This window comes from Epinephelus moara, chromosome 13 (genome assembly GCF_006386435.1).
Source record: "Epinephelus moara isolate mb chromosome 13, YSFRI_EMoa_1.0, whole genome shotgun sequence".
NCBI lineage: Eukaryota > Metazoa > Chordata > Actinopteri > Perciformes > Serranidae > Epinephelus > Epinephelus moara.
This window is the reverse complement of record NC_065518.1, coordinates 15,152,421-15,179,921: the sequence shown is the minus strand read 5'-3', so window position 1 is coordinate 15,179,921 and position 27,501 is coordinate 15,152,421. Positions and strand designations below refer to the sequence as shown.

The 27,501-nt window shown below is 38.8% G+C and overlaps 1 protein-coding gene across 9 annotated transcripts in view; it reads right to left on the bottom strand.

Annotated features, from left to right (window-relative positions):
* Positions 1-27,501, bottom strand: part of LOC126399873 (calcium-activated potassium channel subunit alpha-1) — a 150,164-nt gene that overhangs the window by 46,747 nt on the left and 75,916 nt on the right. For 8 of the 9 annotated variants that reach the window (XM_050060192.1, XM_050060189.1, XM_050060190.1 and 5 more), the window contains exons 4-12: positions 21,371-21,464; positions 20,095-20,206; positions 13,342-13,417; positions 12,442-12,517; positions 10,538-10,708; positions 7,954-8,045; positions 1,797-1,907; positions 1,593-1,698; positions 1,403-1,485 (exon numbers count right to left, since the gene is read on the bottom strand). In XM_050060192.1, the coding sequence (XP_049916149.1) occupies positions 1,403-1,485; positions 1,593-1,698; positions 1,797-1,907; positions 7,954-8,045; positions 10,538-10,708; positions 12,442-12,517; positions 13,342-13,417; positions 20,095-20,206; positions 21,371-21,464 (921 nt within the window). Of the gene's footprint in view, positions 1-1,402; positions 1,486-1,592; positions 1,699-1,796; positions 1,908-7,776; positions 7,869-7,953; positions 8,046-10,537; positions 10,709-12,441; positions 12,518-13,341; positions 13,418-20,094; positions 20,207-21,370; positions 21,465-27,501 lie in introns of all 9 variants that reach the window. The other variant, XM_050060188.1, reaches the window with a different exon arrangement.

The window sequence follows — 27,501 nt, the reverse complement described above, 5'->3', positions numbered from 1 at the left end:
ATAACATTACCTTCTTTGTTCTGCTTAGAAGTGGTGAATTTACAGCTCGCAGCAGCTTATAACGACAGAGTCTCTGGCTTTAGTTTGATATCTAATGTCAGAAAAAATGTTTTCCGATACTTTGTTGGTGCAGTTAGCTTGTTTACTATATTAAGTGAATGCCACTGTCACACTGAAGGCCCCACTGAGCCCGTTCAAATCCTAAAAGTTATACTAGAAAATTTCCCAAGAAATTTTGATGGTGCCTGCGACCACCACAGTATGTACTGCCTACTACAAGTGCTGCATACTACATGTACATATATGAATTGGCTCTCCCTTTGCCTGGAAGCTCACTGAGCCAAATGTGTAAGTGTGAGTGATTTCACTGTCACATTTCTGTGTCCAGCACAAATTTTCCTGCGTTTTGAGGTATAAATTGTGTATGTAGAGAGAAAATTGTGGCAGTGAGAGCAATTTCTTCAGAAATTTTAAGATCTCCTAGCTCCTCCTCACTCTAGCGATGATGTCACCACTCTAGCTCTCTCCCATAGACACCAATTAAACAATCTGAAAGGTCTGAAAAACATCATGAAATGTAAACTGTGATTTTTTGAAAATCATACTAGATATCAAAATGCCGACTTAGTCCAATAAAGTTGAGTCTCATGAGCCGTTTAAAGTTTGAATAATTTTTCTACGTTCAAGTGTGGCGATTTGGTGTGGCCTTGAAGAGGGAGGATTTTACGCTGATTTCTGGATGATCTCCAATCACTTTGAATGGGAAATTTTACGCACTTTTTTTTACGAATTTTGTAAAACCCCCTAGAAGAATGTCTGAGAAAACTCATAGCACACTATTCCTGAATTATATGCACGTTTTGATGTATTTTTTGGGTATACGCTGGCAACGCTGCGAGATAAGTCTCGCGGCGAAATTTTAGTATGGAAGAGGAATTCGAAGAAGTAGTATGAGGAATAGTAATAGGTTGTGCCTGTATGGCACAGGAGGCACCCCTAATAAAAAAATAAAAAACAACTTATCGTTAAAAATTTGTATCAAACAGCCACATCTGATTCGACTGACATAATTCTGAGTTGAGTACAGCCCTAGAATTCAATGTAGCACAAAATGAGAAATTGGTATTCAAATAATTATTCAGTGGGTCAAATATTTCTTTAAACCCTCAATATAATTCTCAATGGAGCTTTTGTGTTGTATTAATGAGTGCATCTTATGAGGAAACAGTTCTTCCAGGATCTAAAGTTCCTGAAACCCATTAAAATGATTAATTTCTTATCCTTTTTTTTTTTTTTTTTTTTATCAATTTCAGTTCTTCCACTCCAAAACCATGTACGTTTCTCAGAAGCTACAATGCACGGTGAAAAAAAAGTAAATCTTGGAGAGGGTGCTTTGGTTTACCTCATGATGTTGGATGCATCCTCAGCATCGGGGTCAGCACAGTATTTGTTGGCTAAAATCAAGCAGGCATCAGCTGATTCAATCTGGAAACAGAAAACAGTCAGTTAGCTGAGGTTATAGGCTTCATACCAGAGATAGCAAAGTTTCCCTCTGAGCCGTAAAGGAGGAGGAAGTATCATCTTTCAGTTACCTTGACTCTGGCCAGGTCGTGTGGGTTCAGGACAGACCCTTGGTAAAACTCCACCTGAGTGAAGTGACGCTTGAACAAGGCTTCCAGCTCAAGATTAGGGGAAATACTGAGAGAGAGAAACAGAGAGTCTTAAATCTAACAAGGAAGACTGTTTCTAATCTCCTCAAGAGATGATTTGTTTTGTGCTAAATGTTTTTTACTTACTTATGGAGAAAAACAATTTCTACATTGACATCATCCCTGTCCTTGTGTAGGAAGTCTTTTAGAAAGTTGGACACACTCTCAAGTGTTATATGACCACAGACCACGATGTGCCTGCAAAACGAGGTGCAGAATCACAATGAAACTAAAATGTAGTCAAAATAAAAGTCAACAACACACACACACACACACACACACACACACACACACACACTGTGTTGTTTCATCTTCATCCTGGAATGAAAAGGTAAATCTGAGATGAGAGGGGCGTAATGGAAAAGTAATCAGGACTGTTTGTATTTAGGTGATTGATTCGTACGGGAGGGAGGTTTGATGTTCCTGTCGTGACAAGTGAGGACTGGATGCGTGGGTCAGAGAGCACTGTGGATTTCAGTATCAGATTATAAAGGATCAGAGTTTACTTAGATGGAGATTATCAAATCAGCACACTCGATTCCCACATATCACAGATCGTTTATGTAAGTAACCCAGTTTAGATTTATTCCTATATGTCTGATACAGTTTCATTTATCAAGTATTTAGAAAACTATTTTCTGATTTTTTTCTCAGGTAAACATTTTGTTTCATCTCACTGTACTGCAGTGATGGCTTTAAAAGAGCTGTAAACGACATTCAGAGCATATCTGTGATTCAGAGTCTGAGCCAGGATTGTCTGCACATGGTTCTCATCGGAATCAGCTGAATAGACAGCTAGGACATAGATATATAATAATAACTTAATGCCAGACCCAAAGATGGCGCCTATTCAGTTCAGTGGAATTGCTCCCGTGGCGCATACACCAAAAAAAGTTCCTAGCTTCAAACTTTACTTTCATGGTATCTTTGGCCCACTGACTATGGGCAATAGTGTTTCCGACAGCTGACTGCACTGTGAGTTCCAGTACGGCTCACAGACTTTACACTGTGATGACATCATCAATTTCTAAATCACTTTTCTAGACTTAAGGAAAAGTTTTACAGATATAAAATCTACATGGAGTCATAATTGACCTTGTTTGTAGGTCAAGGTGTCCTGACAACAGTTTTACAGATGTTTCTTTTAAAATGGTGGTCTGTGAGAAAATGCAACATTGTGCGTGGCCACTGGGAAAAAAATTAAAGCAAGGCTCAGCTGTGTTCCTGGGGTTTGAGCTAGCAGCTAACAATGCTCAAACAATGCTAACAACGGCAACAGAGCTAATAGTGTTAACCACAGATGTATTAAGAGACCGGGATACAGCACTGGCAGAAGGGCTCCATTCATTCCTATGAAAGTTGCTCAGTGGCAGATGAAGCCAAAATCACTTTATTTCCACTGTATGAAAATTACCTGGATGATTAGCACTGTTTACGCATCACTGGGCCCATAGAGCAGGTGCACTAGGGACTTACTTTCGCCGAGCACAGCAAGGCAGTCAACTTCCACTGGCCAAGCAGCTGACTTCCAGTTCAGCGCTCCGCTAACTTGAACAGGGTTAAAATAATTATCTTGTGGCTCTTAAAGACTTCCAGAATGTTATTGAAGTCATTTCGCAGGGGCTGTGGCACTAAAAAAAATGTATTCACTGATTTAAAGACGTCTCTTTCCTAATGTAAGTCTATGAGAAAAGGTCTTTTTGGGCCCAATGGTGACAGACCCTGGAAATTGCAGTACCACTGTTGGTAGGAAAATTGGTTTCAAAACCAGGCGCACTTCCTGACTCACCTGGTGTTAATCTGTGGGGACACTGAGGGTGGGCGTTACATTTTCAGGATGATGCTGTCGCCATTATCATTGGTAACCAGCCTATCAGCGCATAGCGTGGGCAATTAGCTAGCCAGTTGGAGACACTCACTGGATCTGACATGGACCACAACAAGGAACCCAGAAGCTGAGATTACAGCCCACACAAAGGGAGTTCAGTCTCTGCTCAGGATGCCATCACTAGTGGTTTGCTGTATTAATGTTCTGAACGTCATATGCAGCTCCTTTAATGTGCAATAAATGCATCAGTGTCTTTGTTATTTTGAACTACCTGTTTGGCTACTTTGTAAAGGAAAATAGTGAAGAGGATGCTGCGTCTATTACAGTAATGATGCTAATGTAACAAGCAAGTAGACATAAAGAAGAAGACAGAAGGAAGTAGAAAAATAATGATGCGTTAATATTTCAATGTAATGAGCCAGAATTAAAATCATACAGGAATTAAAACTACATCCAAAGATTTTCTAAATTACTAAAAACTGTTGGTGAAATGTAGCTACAATGTCAGCTGTTATGTTAAGCTACTGTGTCTACAAGATGTTTGTGTGAGTATTTCTACCAAATACAAACAATTTAACTATTGATATGTCTCAAGTTTGAGGATAAATGTTCAATTCACCAATAATCAGAAAATTAGACAACATAATGAATACAAAATTGTACAAGATACACAAAAAAATGATTTAAGAATAAACAAAGGAAGCAAAGACCTGATTTAAGAAAGTGTCCCAAACCAGGTCTGACTTCATCCAAACTAAGTGAACGAGCAGTACCAAAGTAGAGTACCAAAAGCATGCAACAAGAAGCCATAATTTGTTTGGAGGCATTCAGCAGAATCTCTTAATCTTTAGAAACAGCTGCAGAGCTCGGGACACCAAAGTGTAAATGTTAAAAGAGTCGTTTGACATTTTGGAAAATGTACTTCTTTTTAACAAGAGTTAGATGACAAGACTGATACACTCTCAATCTTATCATCTAACTTTTTAACTATTCCTGTTAACTAAAGATAAATCTTATTTAGTCCTGAGGGTGTAGGTCAGACTGAAGATAAAGGCCAAGAATGTTCAGAAGCAAAGCGTGAAAAATAGGCAAGCAGAACAGCACAAGTTTTTCCAGAGCAGAAAAACACAGTTCCAAAAATCAGCGTGAAGCAAGCAATGACATACAAGATTGGATGTATAAGTCTGTCAGTTTGATTAAATAAATAAATAAATACTGAACACAGGTAAGCTTGGAAGTGTTAAGTTTATCATTTTAACATGGCTTTATTGCAGTATTGAAGCCTGTGTGTTTAAATGTAATTATTACCTCAGCAAAGGAGGTTATGTTTTTGTTGGATTATTTGTTGGCAGGATAACAGAAAATGAACCCATAAATCTGAATCATGAGGCAGATACACAAACTGTTTTTCACTTTCATCAACATTGCGAGATAGGGCATGTGGCCTAGCTTGCTCCTCTAGTTTTATATATTTTATCATAACTTCACTGCACTGGTATGAATACGCCATTAGAAAATATAACCATTAGAGAAAATATATATTTATAACTATATTTATACTATACTGAGTAGAGTTGATTAGTGAGAGGTATTAGTACGGCTTTCTATCAATCTTTATTTTCCTTTGATGAGATATTTGCTTTACTTAATTTAATCTTTTTTGGCAATATGTCGAATATACCAATGAGTTAAGGTGGGTGAGCAGGGAGTTGAGTGAACAACATAAAACTGTGTGAATGACTGCAAACACTTGAAGAACAATCACAGATTCGGCACAAATGTACACCGACAATAAGCAGCATAAATCAAAAATAAGACACCACAAGACATGTCAGATTTTCTCTCAATGTATCACAGCAGAATAAAGATATAATCAGCTGTGATACATCTGTGATGTTGGGTGTTGGGGGAGATCAAACCTGTCTACCTGTCATATCTAACCAATTTCTTTCCCTAACTGAAAGTTGAGTCGCGATAAAGTAGACACAGTATAATAGGAGATGCTGTTTTAATAACTGAAGTTGTCATATGACATAAGACATATTTCTGGTTATATAAACAAATTGTTACACATCCCTGCTCAATGTATAGAAATCTGATGTAACCATGGCAACAATTATCAAGTCAAAAAGTGAGACTATGTAACATGTAAAAAAAAAGACACAACAAATCCCTCCTCCTACAAATTAAGTTAAATTCATGAGCAATAAAATTTAACCTTGCTCATTTATTTTCAGTATTTTCTTCTTTCCAATACAAAGATTTATATCACAGGGATAGGTCAGAGAGAAAATCCAACATGTGCCATTTTAAGCACGACGATAATACATGTTCATGAATACACTGAAAAAACATCTGTCTTGTTGAGTTATTTTTGTCTGTTTTTGAGCTCTCAGTCATTTTTTTCTGAAAACAAGTGAAAAAAATCCATCTGGGAGTAAAGCAACTTCAAAGAACTTCCAATAAAATTACTTTTTAAAAAGAATTTTCCTAAATGGTAAACATACTGAAAATAAGTTGATTTGAGACGGTCCTCCAAAATACGACCACATAGGTTTATTGTACAGGAACTTTTTACGACCCATTATTACGTTTATTGTGAGGCGGCGACCTCTAGTGGCTGTAGTGATTAAGACGCAAGCATAGGAGGAAGTCAGGTGACAGAGTACAAGGCCCGGTTCACACTGGATGCGCAAATGCCGCGAAGTGCACCTATTTTACCCTGGAGCGCTGCTTGCTTGCTTTCGGCGCCCATGTTAACCAATTAGGCACCAAGTGTCCTGGCCAGCCTGCGATCTGCAGTGATACATTGGTGTCTGGTCTTTTTTCTGTGAGCCGCAAGCCAAACTGGCTAGATAACATTCTGATAATCTATTTTGAACACTATAAAGGACATATTAGTCATGATATACATTATCTGACTATGACAAATGACAGAATATATATACCATGCTCCACATATCTGTCATTTGTGTCTAAACAGAGAGCAAGAGAGATGAGCAGACACACATTCAGACAATCACACACAGAGAAACACAAGCAGACAGTGTTTCCCCGTCCAGTGTGAATCCAGCGTAAAGAGCGACAGAGTCAATGTCGGGCGGAGGTTGGGGTGGATGGATGGTACAAACTAACACAGGACTTTCACCTAGGAGGCAGCTGTTTGTGTCTACTGTGACACCAAAAGTCAGCACTGATTTATTTTAACTACCGAACGTGAAAATGTACTCATCTTAACCCAAACCAAGACGTTAGTAGTTTGGTGCAACTGTGACCATTTCACAATGTTAATCATGTGTTTAAAACTGCGACTTTTAACTGTCATTTTTGAGCTATTCTGACATTCAGGTACTAGGTTGTGTTGATTTCCTGCCCTAATTGGCCCTAATTTAGGAAACACTCCTAGAGGCAGAGTCCTGCATCTGGTCGAGTACACACAGGTACCCGGCGGGTGATCCTCCAAAAAAAGGTGATTTGTGAGTGGTATTTAGTATTAATTTTATTTCCGGTATGAAAAAATAATAATATTGTTGCATATTATGCAGGTTGGATTGCGGGTTTTGCATAAGAAATATATTTTAACATAAACTGAGAAGAATAATTTCCTGTTTTAACTTTTTAATCCTCTGACTGCTGACTTCGGCTTTGTCTTCTGCGCCAGCTGAAATACGACAGTCGCTTTAATCATGCATGTAATAACTAAATTATTTGAACAGTGCATGGTGGTTATAGGATTTGCAGTTTCGGATTTGGATGCGGATCTGTCTGTGGGTCAGGTAAGGTTGCGGCACCTCTGATTGGAGGATGGAAACAGAGGGTTAGAGGACTTCCTGGTTAAATGTAATTAAAAATAGGTCAGAACAAAACAACAGCACTACAAGATTTTTTCACCTTTTTTAAGAAAATAAAACTTTAAGAATTCAATAATAGACAAAATAACTTGACAGATTTTTTTTTGCAGTGTAAAAGCAGACGTTCATTCATGACAAGCAGCAATGACAGCTTGCACACATAAAAAAGCAGCAGCAGTATCGTACAATCAATTACACATTAATCATGGCCAAGTTCTTCAGTCACAGTGTGACTTTAGTGCTAATTGAGATCATTACATCTCAAATTACAGTTTCATGACGTCTATTTAAGCAAAATTCAGGCACTGTCACCTCTTTATGAGAGGGCAAATTGAGTCACACAAAACCACACCATTAATAGTTTGCTGTTTTCTTTCATTGGACTTACTTTCTGCCTCTGGTCGAGTTATAACTCCCTCCATATTTCTTCCGATTAAGGATGAGAGCAGCAATTTCTGGCACGTAGCGAGCAAACATGGCCTACATGCATGAAAAAGAAAAAGAAAAGGGCATGCAGAGAAGGTTCTACTGCGGCGGAGGCAGTAGAGCCCCCTTGAATACTTACTTTCTCCCATTAACCGCACTATAGGAACCACCATATTTCTTGCGGTTTCCTATTAACTCTATGATTTCAGGGACGTAGCTCGCAAACATGGCCTAAGGAGAAGATAGGAGACAGAAGAAGAGACTAAAAAAAAGACAGGCAAAGAAGAGCAGGTCCTCTAGTTTTAAAGAACTCCATCTACAGTGTGTGCAGCAGGAGTATTAGTGTTTATTTAACAGGAAAAAAGGAGAAAGAAATATAATAAAAATTTCATTCAAATTAGTCTGAATGTAAAGTTATGTCACAGTTACATTCCAAATGTCAAGAAAAGAATGAAAATGAAAAAGGAAATTGTAAGGCCAATATTTACGGATATTGGAAGAATAAAGGAGAAAAATGACGGCTGATGAGCGGTATGTCAATCTGTGATAGAAAAATAGAAATTACAAAAATTAAGAAAAAGCCTTATGTGCCATGTTTTGTCCAACAAACACAAATGTTAGGTTGATTTGGATAGCGCAGCCAAATGGATGGCAGACATTAACTTAACGACCTGAAGAACTCCGCTGGCTTCTGTTTGGGAGTCACTGTGATGACTTTAATTTAAAATATTATTTTATACATGAAGAATTTTGTGCAAAACAGGCACAACTGCAGATTTTGCAGGAGAGATAACTAAAAAGTTGCTTGCAACTTTTTCATTATAGTTTACATTCACATGTTTCTGTGTCATTTTGCTGTTTTTGCAGTTTGTATTTGCTTTTTGCCGGTGTTTATGAGCAAAAACCTATCCTGTGTTAGTTTATTTAAAGACTTCTACAAAATACTTGCAAGCACATTTACAAAAAAGGATCCTTTAACCCTTTACTTTCTTTAATTTCCCCTTTAAATTTTTTTTTAAGTCTAAACTGTCTGACAGTAAGATATATATGTGGTAATCATGTTGTTCCAGCTCTTCATTTGTACTGTATGATATTTACACTGATGTTAATGTCCAAACCTAAAACTCCAAAATTTGTTATGGCTGCTGTGTGTCATCACATGTAAATGTCTTTTGCATATTTCAAACACAGTTCCCTCATATGTAGCCAGACATAATTGGTATTATGATTCTGTGGGTTTAAACAGAGTTTGGTAGCCCAACATGACTTTCTTAAATTAAAGACTACAGTCTTCTCTTGCCCGAGAGATAATATTAGATTCATTTGAGTCTGACACTTAATTGAAAGTTAACTTTGGCTTTAAGACGACATATAAAATGTCACTTAAACCCTTTTTATTGTCAACTCTGGAAGCCCAGGTCCACCAGCATGATAGAAAAATAAGATTCTGTCAGTCATTTTAATGAGAAACTTTCTGGAAATAATGACTTAGTATCTCAAAATAATGAAAAAATCTGCAAAATAATGTCTTAGCATTGTTTCATTGTTATGTAATATCAAGGGCACGTTCACACATCCACAAAATTATTATTATTACTATTGCCGTGTCTAACTAACCAATATTTAAATATTGTTCGATATTGGCCATAAAAAGTGTAAACTTCCTCACGAGAGATTCTGAGAGGCTGGCAGTGAGTCGAGAGACAGACATGGAAGAATGTAGGAAAATAGAGTATGTACCAATGACATCATATTTTGCTGTATTTATTAGCAAGAATGAAAGATAAAATGAATGTATTAGCAAGATAGCTATCATTAGCTAGCAAGTTAGCTTTTCCTGTGCATCACACCTGGCACTGCCCACATTCAGCACGACCATGGTCACTCGACTGCATTCGCTTAAGTGTGATGTACCCACGGTCAATATTTTAAGTTTCTCATTATTTTGAAACACTAAGTCATTATTTTGAGAAAGTTTCTCTTTATAATGACTTACAGGATCTTTTTTTTTTCACTGCATTGTCGGAAATGGGCTTCCATACGGCTCACCCCATATTAAAGTGAGTCACCATGCTCTTTAATCCACCTCTGAATAACACTTATGGCCAAGGTCACAGTGTCCTCTAAATGATCTTTATCTGCACTCTTTATCAGGAAACACAGATCTGTAGCAAATCCCAGGAAGAGTGTTTTCTGTAACATTTAGGATTTATTTCATCCTCACATCATTATGTTACTGAATCTTCGCTTCATGCATTTGATTCCCTAATATGTTTTTAAATATTTGTGCAGAAAGCGAGATAATGTCGTTGCATCCATCAGGCTGGGCTATAGTAAATCATCCCTGTGTCATTGTGTTTGTTGGAAAGAGGGAGGGGGAGGCAGGAGGGTGGAGCCACCTGAAACCGCAGTATTTTTACAGTTCATAACAGATACAAAAAATTCTAAAATATTCTACGTCATATAGGAATTAATCAAAAACAGAACAAAACTTCAGCATTATACCTGAATAATTGCTGCCACACTGTAGACAACTCATACAATACGTGACATGCAACATACTGTGGTGAAGTGGTGAGCCACAAAAACACCATCAGTGTAAACAACGGGTGAAGGGCGTCCTGAGTTGAGAGCGTCCCGGCGTTTGTTAACACCTGGCGGAGTGTGATGATTGGTTGCATGGAGGATTTTAAGCAGGAGTAAGTAATGAGAGGGATTTTTACCAAACCACCAAGGATGAAGAAGACCATAAACAGGCGGCCCAGGGTGGTTTTGGCATAAACGTCTCCATAGCCAACAGTGGACATAGTAACCATGAGTAAGTAGACACATTCCCAGTAGGAAAGTGCCTGGGAATTTTGGAAGTTTTCCCAAGGATCCCCTGAGTTCTCCACCTGGAACAGAGGTCAAGATTTGTACAACAACCAGGAAAACACACAGAAGAAGTTTGACAATGTAATAAAAAAATATGCACTAATAATATAACCAGCATGCTTTCCCCTTAAAGGTTCTGTATGTAACTTTTAGATAATCCTTGTTATAGTGACACTTCTCTCTGAGGCCGTTAAGTTAATTTCAGTCAGCATCCTGTGGTCGGCGCTCCAGTGTCGCGTAAAGGAACACCTGGGCATTGGCCATAACAGTGACAAACACGAGACTGACTATGATTGACAGTCCCCTTGTTGACTAAAAGCTGGAAAAATAAATTTCAATCATATTTAGAATAGTATTACAATCTGTAATGTTCCTGTATTTCATTTGGACCATTGGCTCCATAATACTAAGCAACCACTTAGAATAGCTAAGTTACAGCTAGCTGGCTAACATTAGCTGAAGTTACGGTTAGCTACTGCATCACTCTTGGCTTGCTGAAAGTGCTTTGTATTGTTACATCTTTTATTGCTGGCTAAATCAATATCATTTGCCATAATACGTAACTTAGTGTCATGTATTACGTTAGCTAGGGAAGTCATTTGTAGAGCTAGCCTAGCCAACTAAAAAATCCACTAAAACAGTATTTTGCTAATGATAACATTAGCGAGGCTAAGTTAGTCTCACTAGCTGTAGGCCTAACTAATCTGTGTTGCATTGATCTAGCGTTGGTTGCTTTGTAACATTAGCTAATAAAGCAATTTGAAAACTGCAAAATGAACAATTTACCAGCCAGATCAACCCTGGAGTCTCGATGGATACAATTACATTTATTCATTACTTCTGGGACAAGAGCAGACAGCAGCTCAGACCAGAGACCGTTGATACACTGATATGACCCATTTTAGATTAATTTCCTGTATTAGTGTCAAGTGGGTTTTGCCACTAACAGACTAGCGGCCCTGAGTCTATTCATTCCGATGGGAAATGCAAACGTGAGTACAGATTAGGACTGTTCTCTTCGCCCTATAGTCACTGAAGTAAATATTCGGCCCATTTTTCACAAGCCCCAACCCTTCTAAACATTCTGACACTGAATGTTGGAGACATGTCTCTGTTTTAGCAACATTCCCTCGCGAGATCTGGCGACAACTGACGTGATCTTACGCTCCCTTGCTATCAGATATTAAGCTAGCGGATAAAAACGAGTGGCAACATTTGGAACAAACATTAAATTTGTACTGTAATGTTTTGATGTTTAATGTTTTTGTTTGAATCTGATTTCATCCATCCACATGAAATTAAGTACACTTCCAAACAAGCAGGGGGTATCGGAGGGAGAGACAGCCACTCCCACTTATGAGACTGGAGGTGTTTACCATTTTGTACCACTGGCACAGCTCGTACTGTGCTATCTTCTTTTATAGAGTATGTTATAGGGTGTGTCAGACCTCACATACTGAAGCAACTCAAATTCCGCCAGCACAAACCCAGCCCTGCTGTTCACAGCCAGCTGGTGGCCTGCAGGTCTAACCCATTTAACAGCAGCAACATAGTGTGCTGATCTGGCAGGGACTCGGGACAGTCAAGAGGGTGGTCCAGGCCACAGGCTGCTAGAGGCTACTGAAACATTCAGGGAAAGTCTCAGTTTTTTGGGTTACATTACAACCTCATCACCCACTGGCAATAAAAAACGATTATACTGGTAAAAAGTTACACACAGAACCTTTAACTTAACTGGCTCCCACTAACTTACCAAATGAATGAATCCTGCTGCAGTTAGCCATGTGCTTATGAAGATTGAACACAGGTTCACCAGCTTTATTGAGTTGCTATTTAAAAGAGAGCCAGACAACAAAGTCGTTAATTATTAGTTATTGCATTGGTATCAGGAAAACACATAATCCAGAACTTCAACATAAGTCGTTAAATTGGAAGATAAATGCTCTAAAATGCACGACATAGCTTTCATTATGCGCTCAATCATAATGTAAGATAGTGGGCCGTTATGCAAAGGAGCTACGTACTTTTTCAATTTACATGTTTAGGATTACAGGCATACTTTCAGCTCGTCACAAGTTTATAATATATTTCTTTTTGGGAAATATATAATAAACTTGAAATATGACTCATGTAAATGTAAACACATGCAGTTAGTGAGCAAAGGTCTGTCTCAGTCTGTATGTAGATGTTATATTCTTTAAATAACGCAGTGGAAAAAGTCCTTGCATGACCTCTGTGCTCTCCTGTGTTTTTACCTTCATCTCAGTGAACGAGTGAGCAGATTATTCTAAAGCATTTTGTTGCACTATAAGCCCTCTCTGACATCTGTGCAGTGAGCTTTAATTTTAAGCAGCGAGGAGACAAACACAAAGCTGTTTCATTCAAGACTCAATCACACAAGTACACGTCACTGACTGCAGCACTCAGGAGTAAACTTAATGTGAATATTTACTACATTAAATGAAAGCAAGAGCTCATGCTTGTTTTGCTCCAGGCAAAACACTGCAAAAAAGCTTACTTATCCCCTTCAAAATAAAACCGTATTCATGCTTGTAGCCACAAAAAAAGTTTGTACATCACTTTGCATGCAGCGGTCACACATAGAACAGTTTGAATATTGTCAAAAAGTGAAACAGAATATGAAAACACTTACCTTGTCTTTAGTATATTCAAAAACTGTAAAATTTCTGAGAACTGTATCAACCTTAAGGCCCTTAAAAACCTCAAGCCTGTGGGAAAAAAGACCATAAAGAAATTATCAGACATGAATAAACACAACAGCAAAAGCATTCGACTGTGGTTTAACAACAACATCGTACCTTTCATACTTTCATCCATGTTTATCAACTTCATTGGATTCATTTTGATTAAAAAATAAATACACTCAGACGGATCAAGAGATATCAAGCCTCACTGTGTCACAAAACAAACTTTTTGGAATATGCAGTAAAAATTAAAACAAGCTCAAAATCCCAGACAGCTCTTCACCAGCTGTTTCAATCTCAGGAGCGTCACAAAGCACCGGCGTCTACCTGATGCATGTCTCATTCCTGCTGGATGAAACTCTGAATGGGGACGAGATGAAAACCTGGATTAGAGACAGGTGGACACTGTCACGCCTAACTCAATGATTAAACAGACGTGACGTCAAAGCCTAAATTTGAGGGTATTTATGGCAAGAAGAAAAAAAAAACAGAGCTTGTGCCTGTTGCCAAGAGTTCAAGGACGGCAAATCAGCGCCGACGACACCGACCTGAGCTCCTGTGCACGATCACTGATTGACTGTATCATGTTATCACTTAAGCCTCGTTATAACCTGTCAGATAATCAATGAGGAAATCACAATCTCCCACAGAACCACATCTGATAAATCAAAGTAACAAATAGTTTCATCATTAAGGTGCACTGCAGTGAACTACCTGCTACAAGGAACCTCCCACCTGAGTTTAAAAGCCAAGTGATTCATAGATCCAATTTAGTTTGAAAGAAATCCACCGCAGTGTCGGTGCAGCGTGAACAATTAAAAGCCGCCTCAGCCAAGAGTGAGCAATCAAGTAAAATCCATCTCTGCACGCTCTAACCGGGCAGACAAATTTCCCCTGCTGGAATAGATTTGTCTGAACGCCAAACGACACAAATCAAAGACGTTACGGGCAGAATCGCTCAGCCAGAATAATATAAATAAATAATCTTTCATGAAATGACGTGAACCGTGGTGTGCCTCGCCAGAGCTCGTTTTTCATTTCAAGTGAGCGTTTGCCAGATGGGCAGCATAATACAGAGCAAATCCTGAACCTGAACCTGCTCCAGCTGGAGTCCTGAGACCTCTGGACACGCCAGCCTCCAGCTTTAGCGGAGATTCCCCTCATTCCCGCGTCCTGCAGGTCTTACCCCAGTAGGAGATTACATGGAAGCATGCACCCAGGCTGTAGCAGATGCTGTCCTGGTCCTCTTTGTCGCTGACCTGCCCGTGGCCCATCCTGACCCTGTAGCCCTTCTGGAAGAGCTCCCCGGTCGATTTCTTCCGCCTTCTTGTGCTTGGCACTGTTTCAGCGTGTGTGCCTCCATCAGGCCCCCTGTACACTAACATCTTAGTGGGAATCATGTCTGGAAGTTACTTTCTGCAGGCGAATGTCCAAAATCTGCTTCACATCCACATCTTGACTATTCTGTGTCCACTTTTCCAGCTATCATGTAGAAAAAACATGATCCTCCTCCAAAACAAGAGAAAAAAAAGAATCAGGTGCTTTCATGATATTACGTCCCAACAGGTTGGTGTCGAAAAGGACTTTTTTTTTGGAGGAAGCCTTTTTGATCTGATTTACCACAGACCTTCACAGCATCCTCGCTGTGATCAGGCGTGTTCGGCGAGCTTAAAGCAAACCCTTTTCCCATCAGGATATTAGAGTGTAAGCTCCTTTAGGATTCATCCAGGGAAAGGAAGAGACCAGACAGCGAGTGTGTCCATCAGCTGGCTCCACAATGTAACCTACATCTCATCCCTATAACCCCGCTGCTGCTCTTGACAAACCAAATTTCATTCTCTAATCTTGGACAAGAACAGCATGTCTCGCCTTTGCAGCACACAACCAGTCATGTGGACGGCCGGCAAAGCTGTGTATGGAAAAATGACAAGCTTTGGCAATCGTCGTGTTTTTCTATGGATTTAGTGATTCTGCAATAATCCCTAAATTAATCACAGCTGATGTCATAACTGCCATTGTAGTCTGTGTAAAAGCTAAATGCGCAGCATGCAAAACTTCACTGCAGGGAGAGGAACACAGCAGCTGATGGAAATCTAAATCATAATCTGAGCTGAAATGTGACATGAAACTTAAAATGTCACGTCCAACATGCCCCAAATCACTTCAGTACAAACAATGACGGGGAATACATGCTCCAAACTGCCCCATTTAAAAAGAGGCGCTGCCAATTTGCAAATGTCAAACATCTATGAACTGTCAGTCGTTCAAACAAAATGATAATTTCTTGTTCTCAGACTGTTTGATTTTAATAATTAACCACGATTAATTTGCAGTATTTCTACAGAAAAGATTGAAGAAAAGTTTGAAAAAAATAAACATGATTTTGTGTCTCTGAACGCTTTCTTTCACAAGTCCTATAGTTTCCTATAACTTTCTACAAAATAACTGTTATGTAACTGTAAATCTAAGTGACAGTCTGTAGAAACACCTGTGTGTATGTTACTGTAATTGGGGACAATTGAGACAGTGATGCTGTGAGATGCTGACACAACCTGGAGCCACAGTTTACAGCCTGGGGGTCTGGTCACAACATAAAAACTACTCCAAACTGTAGATAATAAATATTTAACTTCTAAACTTGGAATAAATACTATATAAAATAAATACTCACAATAAATACACAATACACAATTGTTTTCTTAACTGTAAAATTTCTGGTGTGTGTCTGTGAATGGTCTGTCTACCTATGTTTAAAATGTAGTTTTTTTTCTTTGTACACAGGTCTCTCTAGAAAAAGAGATCCTGGTCTCAGTGTGGCATCTGCTTAAAGGATTAAATAAAATATATAAATAATTCTAGGGGGCCGAAAGATGATCAACAGAAATAAAACTGACAAAAAAACTGTTTCTGTTGCACAAAGTTCTTTTTTCAGACTTTCCTTCTAATTTCTTATTGGATCATTTTGTTTCTTCAGGACTCTTCAACTTAACCAAAAAACATTTTTTAAAAAAATCACTCTTCACCTATTGAAACCTGAGCAAACTGGCTTGGTTTCTTTCAGTGACATGGGAAAGATGCAAGAGGCAATGAGCAACACAAGACAAAATTACCCCAGAAAATTAGCAAGAAATTATTAAAAAGAGAAAATTAAAAACAAGAAAATTTAAGAAAAGAAGGAAGAAAAAAAGAAAGAAAGAAAAAAGAAAAGAAAGTTAAAAAGAAACAAATAAACAAGGAAGTTTTTCCTTTCATCAAATTACAGTTCTTTTCAGTAAAATCCTTAAAAAATGATTAAGAGATTACAGACCTACAGGATGGAGTCGTGAGCCTCAAGTTAGGAACGGCAGCTTTTGCATTTGAGAAAATTTAGTTTCAGGGGACAGTTTAATACAGAAAGCTCAGGAGCTGAAATCTGCAGCATGTGGCCACTAACTGAATGAATATCATATATGGTAGTGTATTGTTCTGTTTACCTTATAATATTTAAAGGAGTTGCACTGGATTATTTTCACTGTCAGAGATAAATGTGCTGTTTGCATTTCAGGTCAGAATTTCAGCTTCAAAGTTCAGACTTTGCAGTAAAAACTTGTTGTTGTGTTTATTGGCTGCTGCATGAAACCATTTTCTATGCAACATCCAAAATGTGTGTCATGCTCGCACTCACATGCATCAATGTTAGCATGAGTAAATTAGCACATACTGTGTGAATATGTGCAAATATGTCCTGACAGGGCACCCGATGAAATATGGAGCTTTGATGAGAAGATAGAGCTGGACAGCTGCGAGCAGATGCTGCTGAGCAGGTTATGACCTCATCACCTGTTTAACCACAGTTAAACTAAACGGTAAGTCAGTCACTAATCCTCCACGACCAACTGCTCACTGACCATATTGACTGGGATTAACAGAGATTTTTTTCTGCTGGAATTACATCTGATTATATTTTATATTCTGTATATTTTTCGTGGCTCAACAAAAATCTTTTCAGATTTGGATCTATATTCTTCGGTCAGCTATGAGCATGAATGCTTTTTGTAGTTGCTGCTCACAGTCTGGCAGGAAGTGCTGCGTTTTGGTTTGTGTGAAAAACAGAAAATAGAAGAACTGCAGAGTGCGTGTGTGTATGGCAGAGCAGACAACGAAAAGAGCAACACCTACACACACACTAACAGCATGGTAACAGTAACAACAGAATCGCAGTAATGCTCGCTCTCTTTGACTCAGGAATTCTGGGAAATGCAGCCAAAACAATCATCAGCACCAAAACTAACACTTAGATTTGTTTTTAAATGTCACAGATTACAACTTTAAGAGCAAAATCTGATTACAGTTTAGAGGTAGGTTTCTACAAAACATATTATTGGCCGTAATATCAGTACTGTACAGAAAATATCCTAATGTCATATGAATATACAGCTTTGATGTAGGGCTTTTTTCTTCACTGTGGAGCTATTGAATTGTCAAGCATATACATTGGATTGATTTAAATTACCTAAATGCATTTGAAGTGTGCACTGTGCAGCTGTGTCATGTGGGGAAAATAGAAATATTGGGACTCAGTATCGGCAGATACTCCATATCAAATGACTCGGCTCGAGATCAGGGGCAAAAACTTGATGGGGACATCCCTAAAAATAACTGATGGGTTGGTCTAGCCTTCATAACATCTATGACAACGTTTTAGCAAGCAAAAATAAAACCAGCATCACACCAAGCAGCTGAATTCTCCCTCAACTAACAACTCTTCTAATAACTGCGATTTAAGTGACTGCAAAATCTTTGGACCCAAAACATCACTGACACACCAAACAAAATGTAGTTGTAGTATATTGTACTAGTTCAGTGTAGAGCTGCATAATTAATCAAACTATTATTAAATCACAATATGGCCAAGTGCTAATCCAAACTGCAGGAGCTGCAATTTTTTTGTCACAACATACCACTGTAAATTAGCACTGTGGTACTACAAAGATGCCCCAGCCTACATATCATACCCCAGACATAAGGAAGGGTGATTGTTCTGTACAGACCCCAACAAAAATGACATTATCATCACTTTTACATCACTTTAAGTTTCTGGCTCAAATTGCAACTCATATCACATCCCAATAACTGTCAAAATATGACCCTTTTTTGCAAACCATGCAGCCCTTGTTCAGTGTCATTTACACAGTATTTTCCTCATATTTTGTTCAGCGTGTGGATTGATCTGAACACATCGTTCCATCGACACAGACCTAACAGATGCTCTGCAGGAGAGGAGGGGTCTGAGGGATTAATTTGTGACTTTTTTTTTAAACAACAGCAGGGTATCTATGTAGGAAAGTGAAGGACGGGCTTTATCAGAGAAGAATTAAAAGCAACAAATAGCACTAAAGTGGAGCAACAGCCAGTGTGCGTGACAATGGATTTTCAAAAGTTGAAAATAGGATACAAAAAAGCACTAGTTAAAAATTCTGCCTGACATCATCACACAATAACTCAGAGACTGACATAATGATAAATGTGAGCGCAGGAGAGAAAATCAAAAATAATAAGTTATTAATTTGAGCTTGATTAAAAGCACCTACAGCAATAAAATGGCCAATAAAAAATGTATTATTCCTCACAAACAAACAACTGTCAGCATAATGCAACTAAAAAAAGGCATGGACACCCTGTACTGCTGTCCAAAATCAAGATGACACTGTCATACTCGCATATGTCCACTAGATGGCACCAGCAACCAGCACTAGCTTGTTCTGCTTTTATTGTTTTCACACTGAAAGTCACAGTACATCAGCCCAGGGAAAAAACACAGGCACGTTATGCAACTGTACCTATCAAGCTGTCATTCTGACTCTAAAGTTTCACTGCTGGGGTTGAGGTTTGTTCCTCAGCTGACAGGAGAAGAAAAAGCAGCTATAAAAACCTGTCATGCAGCAAAATAAAAACATCCCCCTTAATCCTGTAATTCCTCACAGACCTCTCCGAGTGATGAGCTTCACACATTTAGCAGATTGACTTCTATTCTAGCGCTCGAGCCCCAAACAAAGCCTATTACCTCTTTTTTTTTTAATCCATTCGTATACTTTTCCATCACAGCGTGATTCATTCGAGTGTTATTACAGGTGTGCTGGAGAGCTCTGCAGCAGAGGTGAAGGGCGTGTGAATGACACCAGCAGCACAATGCCCCCTGCCCACAACACATGGCCGAAGACACAGATTACATTTCCATTTAAATCGACTTGCATAGATGCAAGTTTAAATGGCACACCAGATGACAGCCATACAATATTTGATAGTGTTGTCACGCAAACAAGCATTAGTTTGACGAGTAAAGCTTGTAAAGCTTCTGAGTCACCATGCTTTTCAGTTTTCATGCTGTGCTGTAGCAGAGGTTTTAATTTGATGCAGTGTTTCCACGGTAATAGTGACGATCACTCGAACTCCTCATGCACGTCATGCAAAAGTTCATGTCATGACAAAATTATCAAACTTATATGGCTAATGTTGCAGGTGTGCCGATGTCAAAGACCACAAAATACAAAGAGCTTCTGATTTTGCAGCTCTAGTGACATGCTGAGATTATGTGGTGCGTTCACTGACAGCTGCTAGACTCGTTAAATCCACTGGGTGGCAGCACAGGCTCCTGGGAAATACAAGCCCAAAGATCCACTGTGATGCACGGCCTGTTTATAGGCCTGTGTGAGCGTCCTTACCGAGCCAGCTCCTGTTCAGGTACACCGACACAAACACCGGAGGAACCGTGAAGAAGTCCACCACCGAGTTCACCTCCAACCAGAACCACAGCTTGTCATTGGCAGCAATGAACTGGTGAAAATTAGGAGTTAAAGATGAGATTCACTGTGCACGGGTACACATACAAGAGTGTAAGTAACCAACACTTTTTCCATCTAAACTGACAGTGTTAAAGATTTAGGGGGATATAGTGGCATCTAGCGGTCAGGACTGCAGATTGCAAACAGTTGAAACTTCTCCCGCTTAGAATTTCTTCAGTGTTCATTGTCCAGGAGGTTTTTATCTCTCCAATTCAAGCTGGTGTTTGGTCTGTCCATTATGGGCTACTGTACGATCATGGCAGTACAACATGGCAATTTCCTTGGACAAGATCCCGCTCCATATGTAGATATTAACAGCTCATTCTAAGGTAACAGAAACACAACTGTTCTCATTTTAGGTATTTATACACAAAAGAAAACATACTTATTATTCATTCATTCATTTTCCTAAACTGTTTATCCTGTTAGGGGTTGCGGCGGGGGGGCTGGAGCCTATCCCAGCTGACATTGGGCGAGAGGCGGGGTACACCCTGGACAGGTCACCAGACTATCACAGGGCAGACACATAGAGACAGACAACCATTCACACTCACATTCACACCTACAGGCAATTTAGAGTGTTTTCACATATAGTCCTTTTTAAATGAACAACAACAGTTACAGGCCAACATGGTTTCGTCTGTTTTTTCAAGCATCCCAGTGCAACAGCATGTGATCTAGAGGGCTAAATACAATAGCAAAGAGCAAAGCGAACCTTGGAGTGCTTTGTGTCCACAAGGCACAGGTTAAGTGACCCACACAGCGGGCTTGAAGTGAACCAAACTCATACCTGAGTTCACTTCACTTCAGAAGGGTCTGAGTTCTCTTGGAGTCTTCACATATGCCCAAAAAATGCTATGTCACCACTCTGAGTCCACTTAGAGGGCTGAAAAGGACCATGTGTGGAAACACCAATAGAGTCACCACTTAATCTACATGTCTTTGGACTATGGGAGGACGGATTACCTGCAGAAAACACAAGCTGACATGGGGAGAACAAGCAAACTCCGCACAGTCGGGCTTCCCCCACCCCCAGCGTTTAAACCCCCCACTGTGACACCTATACTTATTATATCACATCCCATTTCTGCCAGTAGATCCCCCTAAGTCTTCCACACTGGACCTTTAAAATGATGGCAACTTCAGCTTTACTTACACGGAGGCCGAAGTACAGCAAGAAGAACACGTTGAACGCCATGTCAATCTGCAACGTGAAGTCTTTGTAGAAGTTCTGACAGGACTCGATCGGACTATCAGAAAGAGAGAAACACAGAATGTTAATGTCTTACAAATGCTGCCGCTCAGGTGAGGAAAGGGTTGGTAAAATGCAAATATATCAACAGTATAAAAAAAGCATAAAGATGCATTCTTCTTTTCCTTTTTCCATTTCAAAGATTTCCAAAAGAAGAGGAACTTAAGTGTTGAAAAAAAGTGCAATAGTTGGTATTTTCCAATGGTTTTTCTGTAGAGAAAGGACATGCATTAATTGTCACACAAGCAATAACTTGTCGAGATACCTGATTAACCCTTAAATAACTGCAGAACAATCTGTTCAGAATCATGTTCCAGGTGAAAGATTGCATCCTGAAAATGGTGCCGTTTTCCTTTCAGGCCTGCATTTCCGATCTCATAAACAACATTTCAGGTGAGAAATGAAAGTCAAACCATGATGGAAATGCAGAGCCAAGGCAGTAGTTTAAGGGTTAAAGATGCATGCAGGGTTCATGTCTTCTTATGAAATCAGGCAGCCATAGCAAATGCTAGCAATACAGTGAAGTCTCACCCTTAAAAAGCTTGTATCTGGCACTAAGAATTCAAATAAAGAGAAATGATTAACCAAGTGAATGTGACTGTAGGTTAGTAGGACTGTGTAATAAATATATGATGACCTGGAAGTTAAAAGATTTCCTCTCAAAATATTATTCACACCTAAAATGAAAACACAGGTTTACTGGACATTCAAAGTTGAACAAGGCGGTGGAGAAAGACAGTTAGTTTACTTAGTGTACAGCTGTGATGTGGAATAAATGTTTCATTGATATATATTTTAAACAAATAATTGAGTGACAAATAAAAAAATATAACAGATTTTTCTGATGGTTATTTGTATTAGTGATGAAACAATTAGTCGATGAATCAATTAGTTGTTTGTTCAAATAGCAAAATTGTTGTAAATTAATTTTCTGGCAATCATGTAAGGGTCGAACCTCACCTTCAGTTACCAGCCTGTATCTAGGGATGACTAGTGAAGGATGGCTTGAGGATCTCAGGTCATGACTTGGAGTACAGGTAGTCAGAAGCTTAGCTATATATCTGGGGGTTAAACCATGTTGAGCTTTAAAGCTTATTAAAATAATCTTAAAACCAATTCTGAAGTTGACTGGCAACCAATAGAGGGAGGCGAGGATTGGGGAGATATGTGACGTCCACTTATAGTGCTTGTTTTTGTCACTGACAGGCTCAGATTGTTACTCTAAGTGTCTGACAGCTACCTCTTTGTTATAGATTAAGATCTTTTTTGTTTGACCAGACACAGCCCCGAAATTACTATCCCCAAATCCACCAGACTCCATTTAAATTAACAGTAATTCTATCATTATAAAACACCCTTCATTCAAAGTCGACAGAAACAAAGTAAAAGTTACAAAAAACATATTGATTAGTCTTTCTACTGTTCCAACAATAACCAACTCTGGTCTGGTTGAAATAAATCCTTAAATCACCCAGTTAGATGTGAAAACTTTGCTGCTTTTTACACCCTAAAATGACTTTTTATTATCAATCAATCAATTTTATTTATACATTATATTGTCTGAATTTAACATCAGGAAATTGGTGCTCATCCAGGTTTTTATGTCTTTAAGGCAATTATGAAGTTTAGTTAATTGATTACTTTCTTCTGGCTTCATAGATAAATACAACTGAGTATCATCCGCATAACAATGGAAATTTACAGAGTGATTTCTAATGATGTCACCTAAAGGAAGCATATATAGAGTAAATAGGATTGGTCCGAGCACAGAACCTTGCGGAACTCCAAAACAAACTTTAGTACGTAAGGATGATTCATTATGAACGTGAACAAACTGAAAACGATCAGATAAATAAGATTTAAACCAGCTCAGTGCAGAACATTTTAGGCCAATTAAGTGTTCCAGTCTCTGTAGCAGAATTTGATGGTCAATAGTGTGAAACGCTGCACTAAGATCTAATAAAACAAGTACAGAGACAAGTCCTTTGTCTGAAGCAATCAGAAGGTCATTTGTAATTTTAACTAGTGCTGTCTCAGTGCTATGATGCACTCTAAATCCTGACTGAAATTCCTCAAATAAATTATCATGGAGAAAATCACACAGCTGGTCTGCGACTACTTTCTCAAGGATCTTTGAAAGAAAGGGAAAAAGAGTAAAAAGCTTAGCTATCATTATTGTTATTACTACATTTTAAAATAATCTTTAATAATTATTATAATTTTTAAGTACTCATTGTGGGTCATTTTCTTGTTTGTTTTTTCTTTCTTTTTTTGTACAATTTTTTTGTTTTTAATTTTCTCTTTTCACCAATTTCTTGCCTCATTTTTTTGGGGTCACTTCTTTCATTGCTCATTGCCTTCTTCCCATGTTCTTAAAAGAAATCAAGCCAATTTGCTTGGTGTTCAAAGGGTTAATAGAGGCTGGTGGTTTTTGAGGCTGTTAAACAAAAAGGATCTTACTCTTTAACAAAAAGGTCTATCTCTGTATGGCTCCTTTTCATAATGTTATCAGACACAAAGTAATAGCTGAGCCAGTCACTGGAAAAACAACATACTTTTAATGGACATTGATGTACATTGAGGGTGCACAAAGTGGTTATATTATAGCCGCTGCCATCTACAGCACTCTCACTCAATAGTGGAGCAACTTCAAAAATTGTTGTTCATATTAGTCATGTAGACACAAAAACATGGGAAAATAGGGTCCAGGTTAAAAAACACAAAACACTAAAGATACCCTTTAGGTTGTTTATTAAACCAAACATCTGATGGTTGTGACCTCTCATGTTTTTATATCGTAGGTTTTGGTCTGTCGGTAAGACAAAACTAGGCATCACCTTGGACTCTGGGAACTTGTTTTTCACTGTTTTATGAGATTTCTTTACACAAAACAATTGATTGATCAAACAGAGCAATCATTTATAGAATTCATAATGAAAATAATCATTAGTTGCAGCCCTAAAGCAGTGGTTCCCAATATGGGGGTCAGAAAAAGCACTAAATCCACAGTATATTTCTGCAACACAAAGTTGTGTTTGTGTTTCAGTATATTATGATTTTTCTGTATCTTTGCTTCTCATGTAAATTACTGGATCATTTCACCTCATCAGTCCTTTAAAAGTGACACAAATAAAGGAATCTGATGAGGAAAATCACTCTTTGGCTAATTCTTCAATATTCTTGGACATATGGTACTAAAAGAAGGGCAGCAAATAGATATTGCTTCGTTCTAACAAGGTGAAAAGGTTGGGAGGGAGCCACTTCTCTAAAGCACAGGTTAGTGTGAGTCATGTCCTTCTTGCAGCATGTTAGTGCCAAGCAGGTCCCTCTCACACATTTAGTTTGTTGTTAGTCTCCTCTCTGCAGGATCCCTACACTCACATTCACAAGCTCCACTGATGCAGACCACATCACTCGACAGCAACAATCTCCCTTGTGCTGTTTAATACCTCTCGGATTAAAGCAAATTGCTTTTGTAATGTAAAAAAAAAAAAAAACTCATAAAGTCCCTTTGATAAAACACTGTCCTCCTGGAGCTGGAGTGAGGTAACCGTAAAATACCTCAGGGATTATTCTGAACTGATCTGATGCACAGCGCTGACACTCAGTTCACGATCAGGAGGTCGGGGATGTGATGAGGAAATGTCACATCTTCATCAGCCGTCACATGTCGTCCTGAGTCTAATGGATAAAAATCCTTACCAGCAGACGGTGTATTACTCCAGCTAGGCCATGCTATTTTAACCCTCAAATGTAAAGTTGACTTATTGTTGCACTGCATTTGGATGTATGTAAAGATGAACAACGTTCTGTAAAAGCTGCTGGATTTGATTGCTCAAAGTATGGGTAAAGAAGACAAACTGGTTGATCTTTTGTTTGTACTCTAATTGAAGTTGTCCTCCTTTTGTTGCATCGTCTCATCTCCTCAGCAAGTGTTGCATGTTTGTTTTCTCCTCCTTTATTCGACCCCAGAAGAACATTTAAAATAACTGTTACATTCATGTGTCTTGCATCTGAATAATTTCTCCGAAAACTACAACCAAGACATAGAAAATCACCAGTCTTCTCTCAGGCATCTCTAAGAATAGTCCCAACACGTTGGATAGTTCTGCCCTGATTCACTGTAATGACACGTCAGCCTGGCAAATCCCTGTCATAGCAGGGTGACAGACCATATAGTGTGGAGGCAGACCTGCTGTGCTAAATAACTGAGTTCAAGTAGACCTGGTTTGGAGGAGGACTGTTATGGATCACAAACTGTCCTTGCCCACGGTCGCTCTGGCGTCTGCCTCTCTCTGTCCCTCATTCGATTCAGATCAAACAGGACTGACCAGCTCACATGGAGGAGGCCTTCATGCTGTCTGATGGCAACCGCACGTGATTTAAGACATTAATGGTTGAGAAAAGCTGAATCCACTGAGGGTGAAAGGTCATACAGATTATTGTCATCAGGTCATTAGGCCAAAGTTCTCAAACACATAAGCATTTATGACTTACAGAAGTATTTTACTGCTGGACAAATGTTCTTATCATAAACTGGGCAGTAGAAAGACAAATACTTTTGAAATTTGTGACATATGATCAGACAAATCAGAGGAAAAGGGATGTGGAATTTGCCTTTGTTCAAGAGGTAGAAAACCTACAACTACCAGAATGCACTGCAGTGCACCGGCCCAATTGACGCTACTGCTGGTGGGTGATGTCCCCCCACAAACAATATGGCGGGCTGGCTGGTAACAAACAACTCAAATTACAGTTAAACAGTAAACTAAAATATGTTTCTGATAACATTTTAGGTGAGAAACACAGCAACAGAATCTCGGTTCATATCTGATCAGCACTGCGTAGTTTTACCGTTTGATCTCAGATTTTTCAGCCTCCTTTTTTACAATACAGGAAACAGTATGGTGCCCATTTCCTGTTCACAGATTCTCTTATTACAGCAAAACAGTGCAGTAAAATATGGTTCTGGAGACATTTTAGGTGAGATTTTGGCAATACAACAGGATCTTGGTTTAGGTTTGATCAGCACTGCCGAGTTTTAATGTTCCACTGATCGGAGTTTGGTCTGAGCTTGAAAGGAAGAGAGTGAGGGGCAGGTCCCTCTTTCGATCCAATGTTATCCTCTTTGGGTCTACAATCTGTTGAGCAACAGCCCTAAAGAAAAATCCACTGGATGAGTTATTATATGATACAAAGCTGGTTGAAAGTATCCCTTTAGCACAAGCAGCTGGGCAAGAGTTTTGCCTGATTAAGTCAACAATTAGAAAATCTTTCTTTTAAAGCTTTACCAATTTAAGAATTTAACAATTCTACAATTTTCTGGCCTCTTTTATTTCACAGCTTTGGTTTACAGCTTACTATAGCATCATGGTTAAAGCTCAGTGCCATTTTCAAACTGTTTTCAAATGCAGCAGGAATCTGTTTTCAGCGGGGGGAAAAATCTGATAAACACAGTGCAAGCTCCCTGATCAGCACCAAATGGCAGACCAACATTTAGTGAGTGACTAGCTGAGGTAGAAAGTGAGAAAGTGAAGCATGTAGCAGCTAAAAGAGACAGATACTTTTCTCAGGAGTTGGTGGAGACTAAAACAGAGCTTTCACACTTGTGGTTTGGTTCATTTGATCCGCACCAGAGGTTACAAATAATACTGTGTTGTTCTGGTTTGGTCATGTTGACACTTACTTTTGCAAACAAACCAAAATAGTAAACGTGAAGTTCTACCGACAGACCGGTAACTAATTGATTGGACAGTTGTGGCATTTGATTTCCCGAAATGAGTTCTGATGAAGCAGGATAACAAATTCCAGGAACTGGCGGTTGTTAATGCAGCAGCACTTTAATGCTTCTAAAGTGTTTATATTTATGTTCTCTGGTTTCACAAAGAGCTCATAGAGAAATAACTGATTGTGAGCATTATTATTAGGCTATTATTAGACTGCAAATCAATTGCATCTTATGAATAATGACTAACAGAGACAAAATGAAAAGAAAGCATCTTGTACAGGAATGATTTGGGGCTAAATACTGTTGG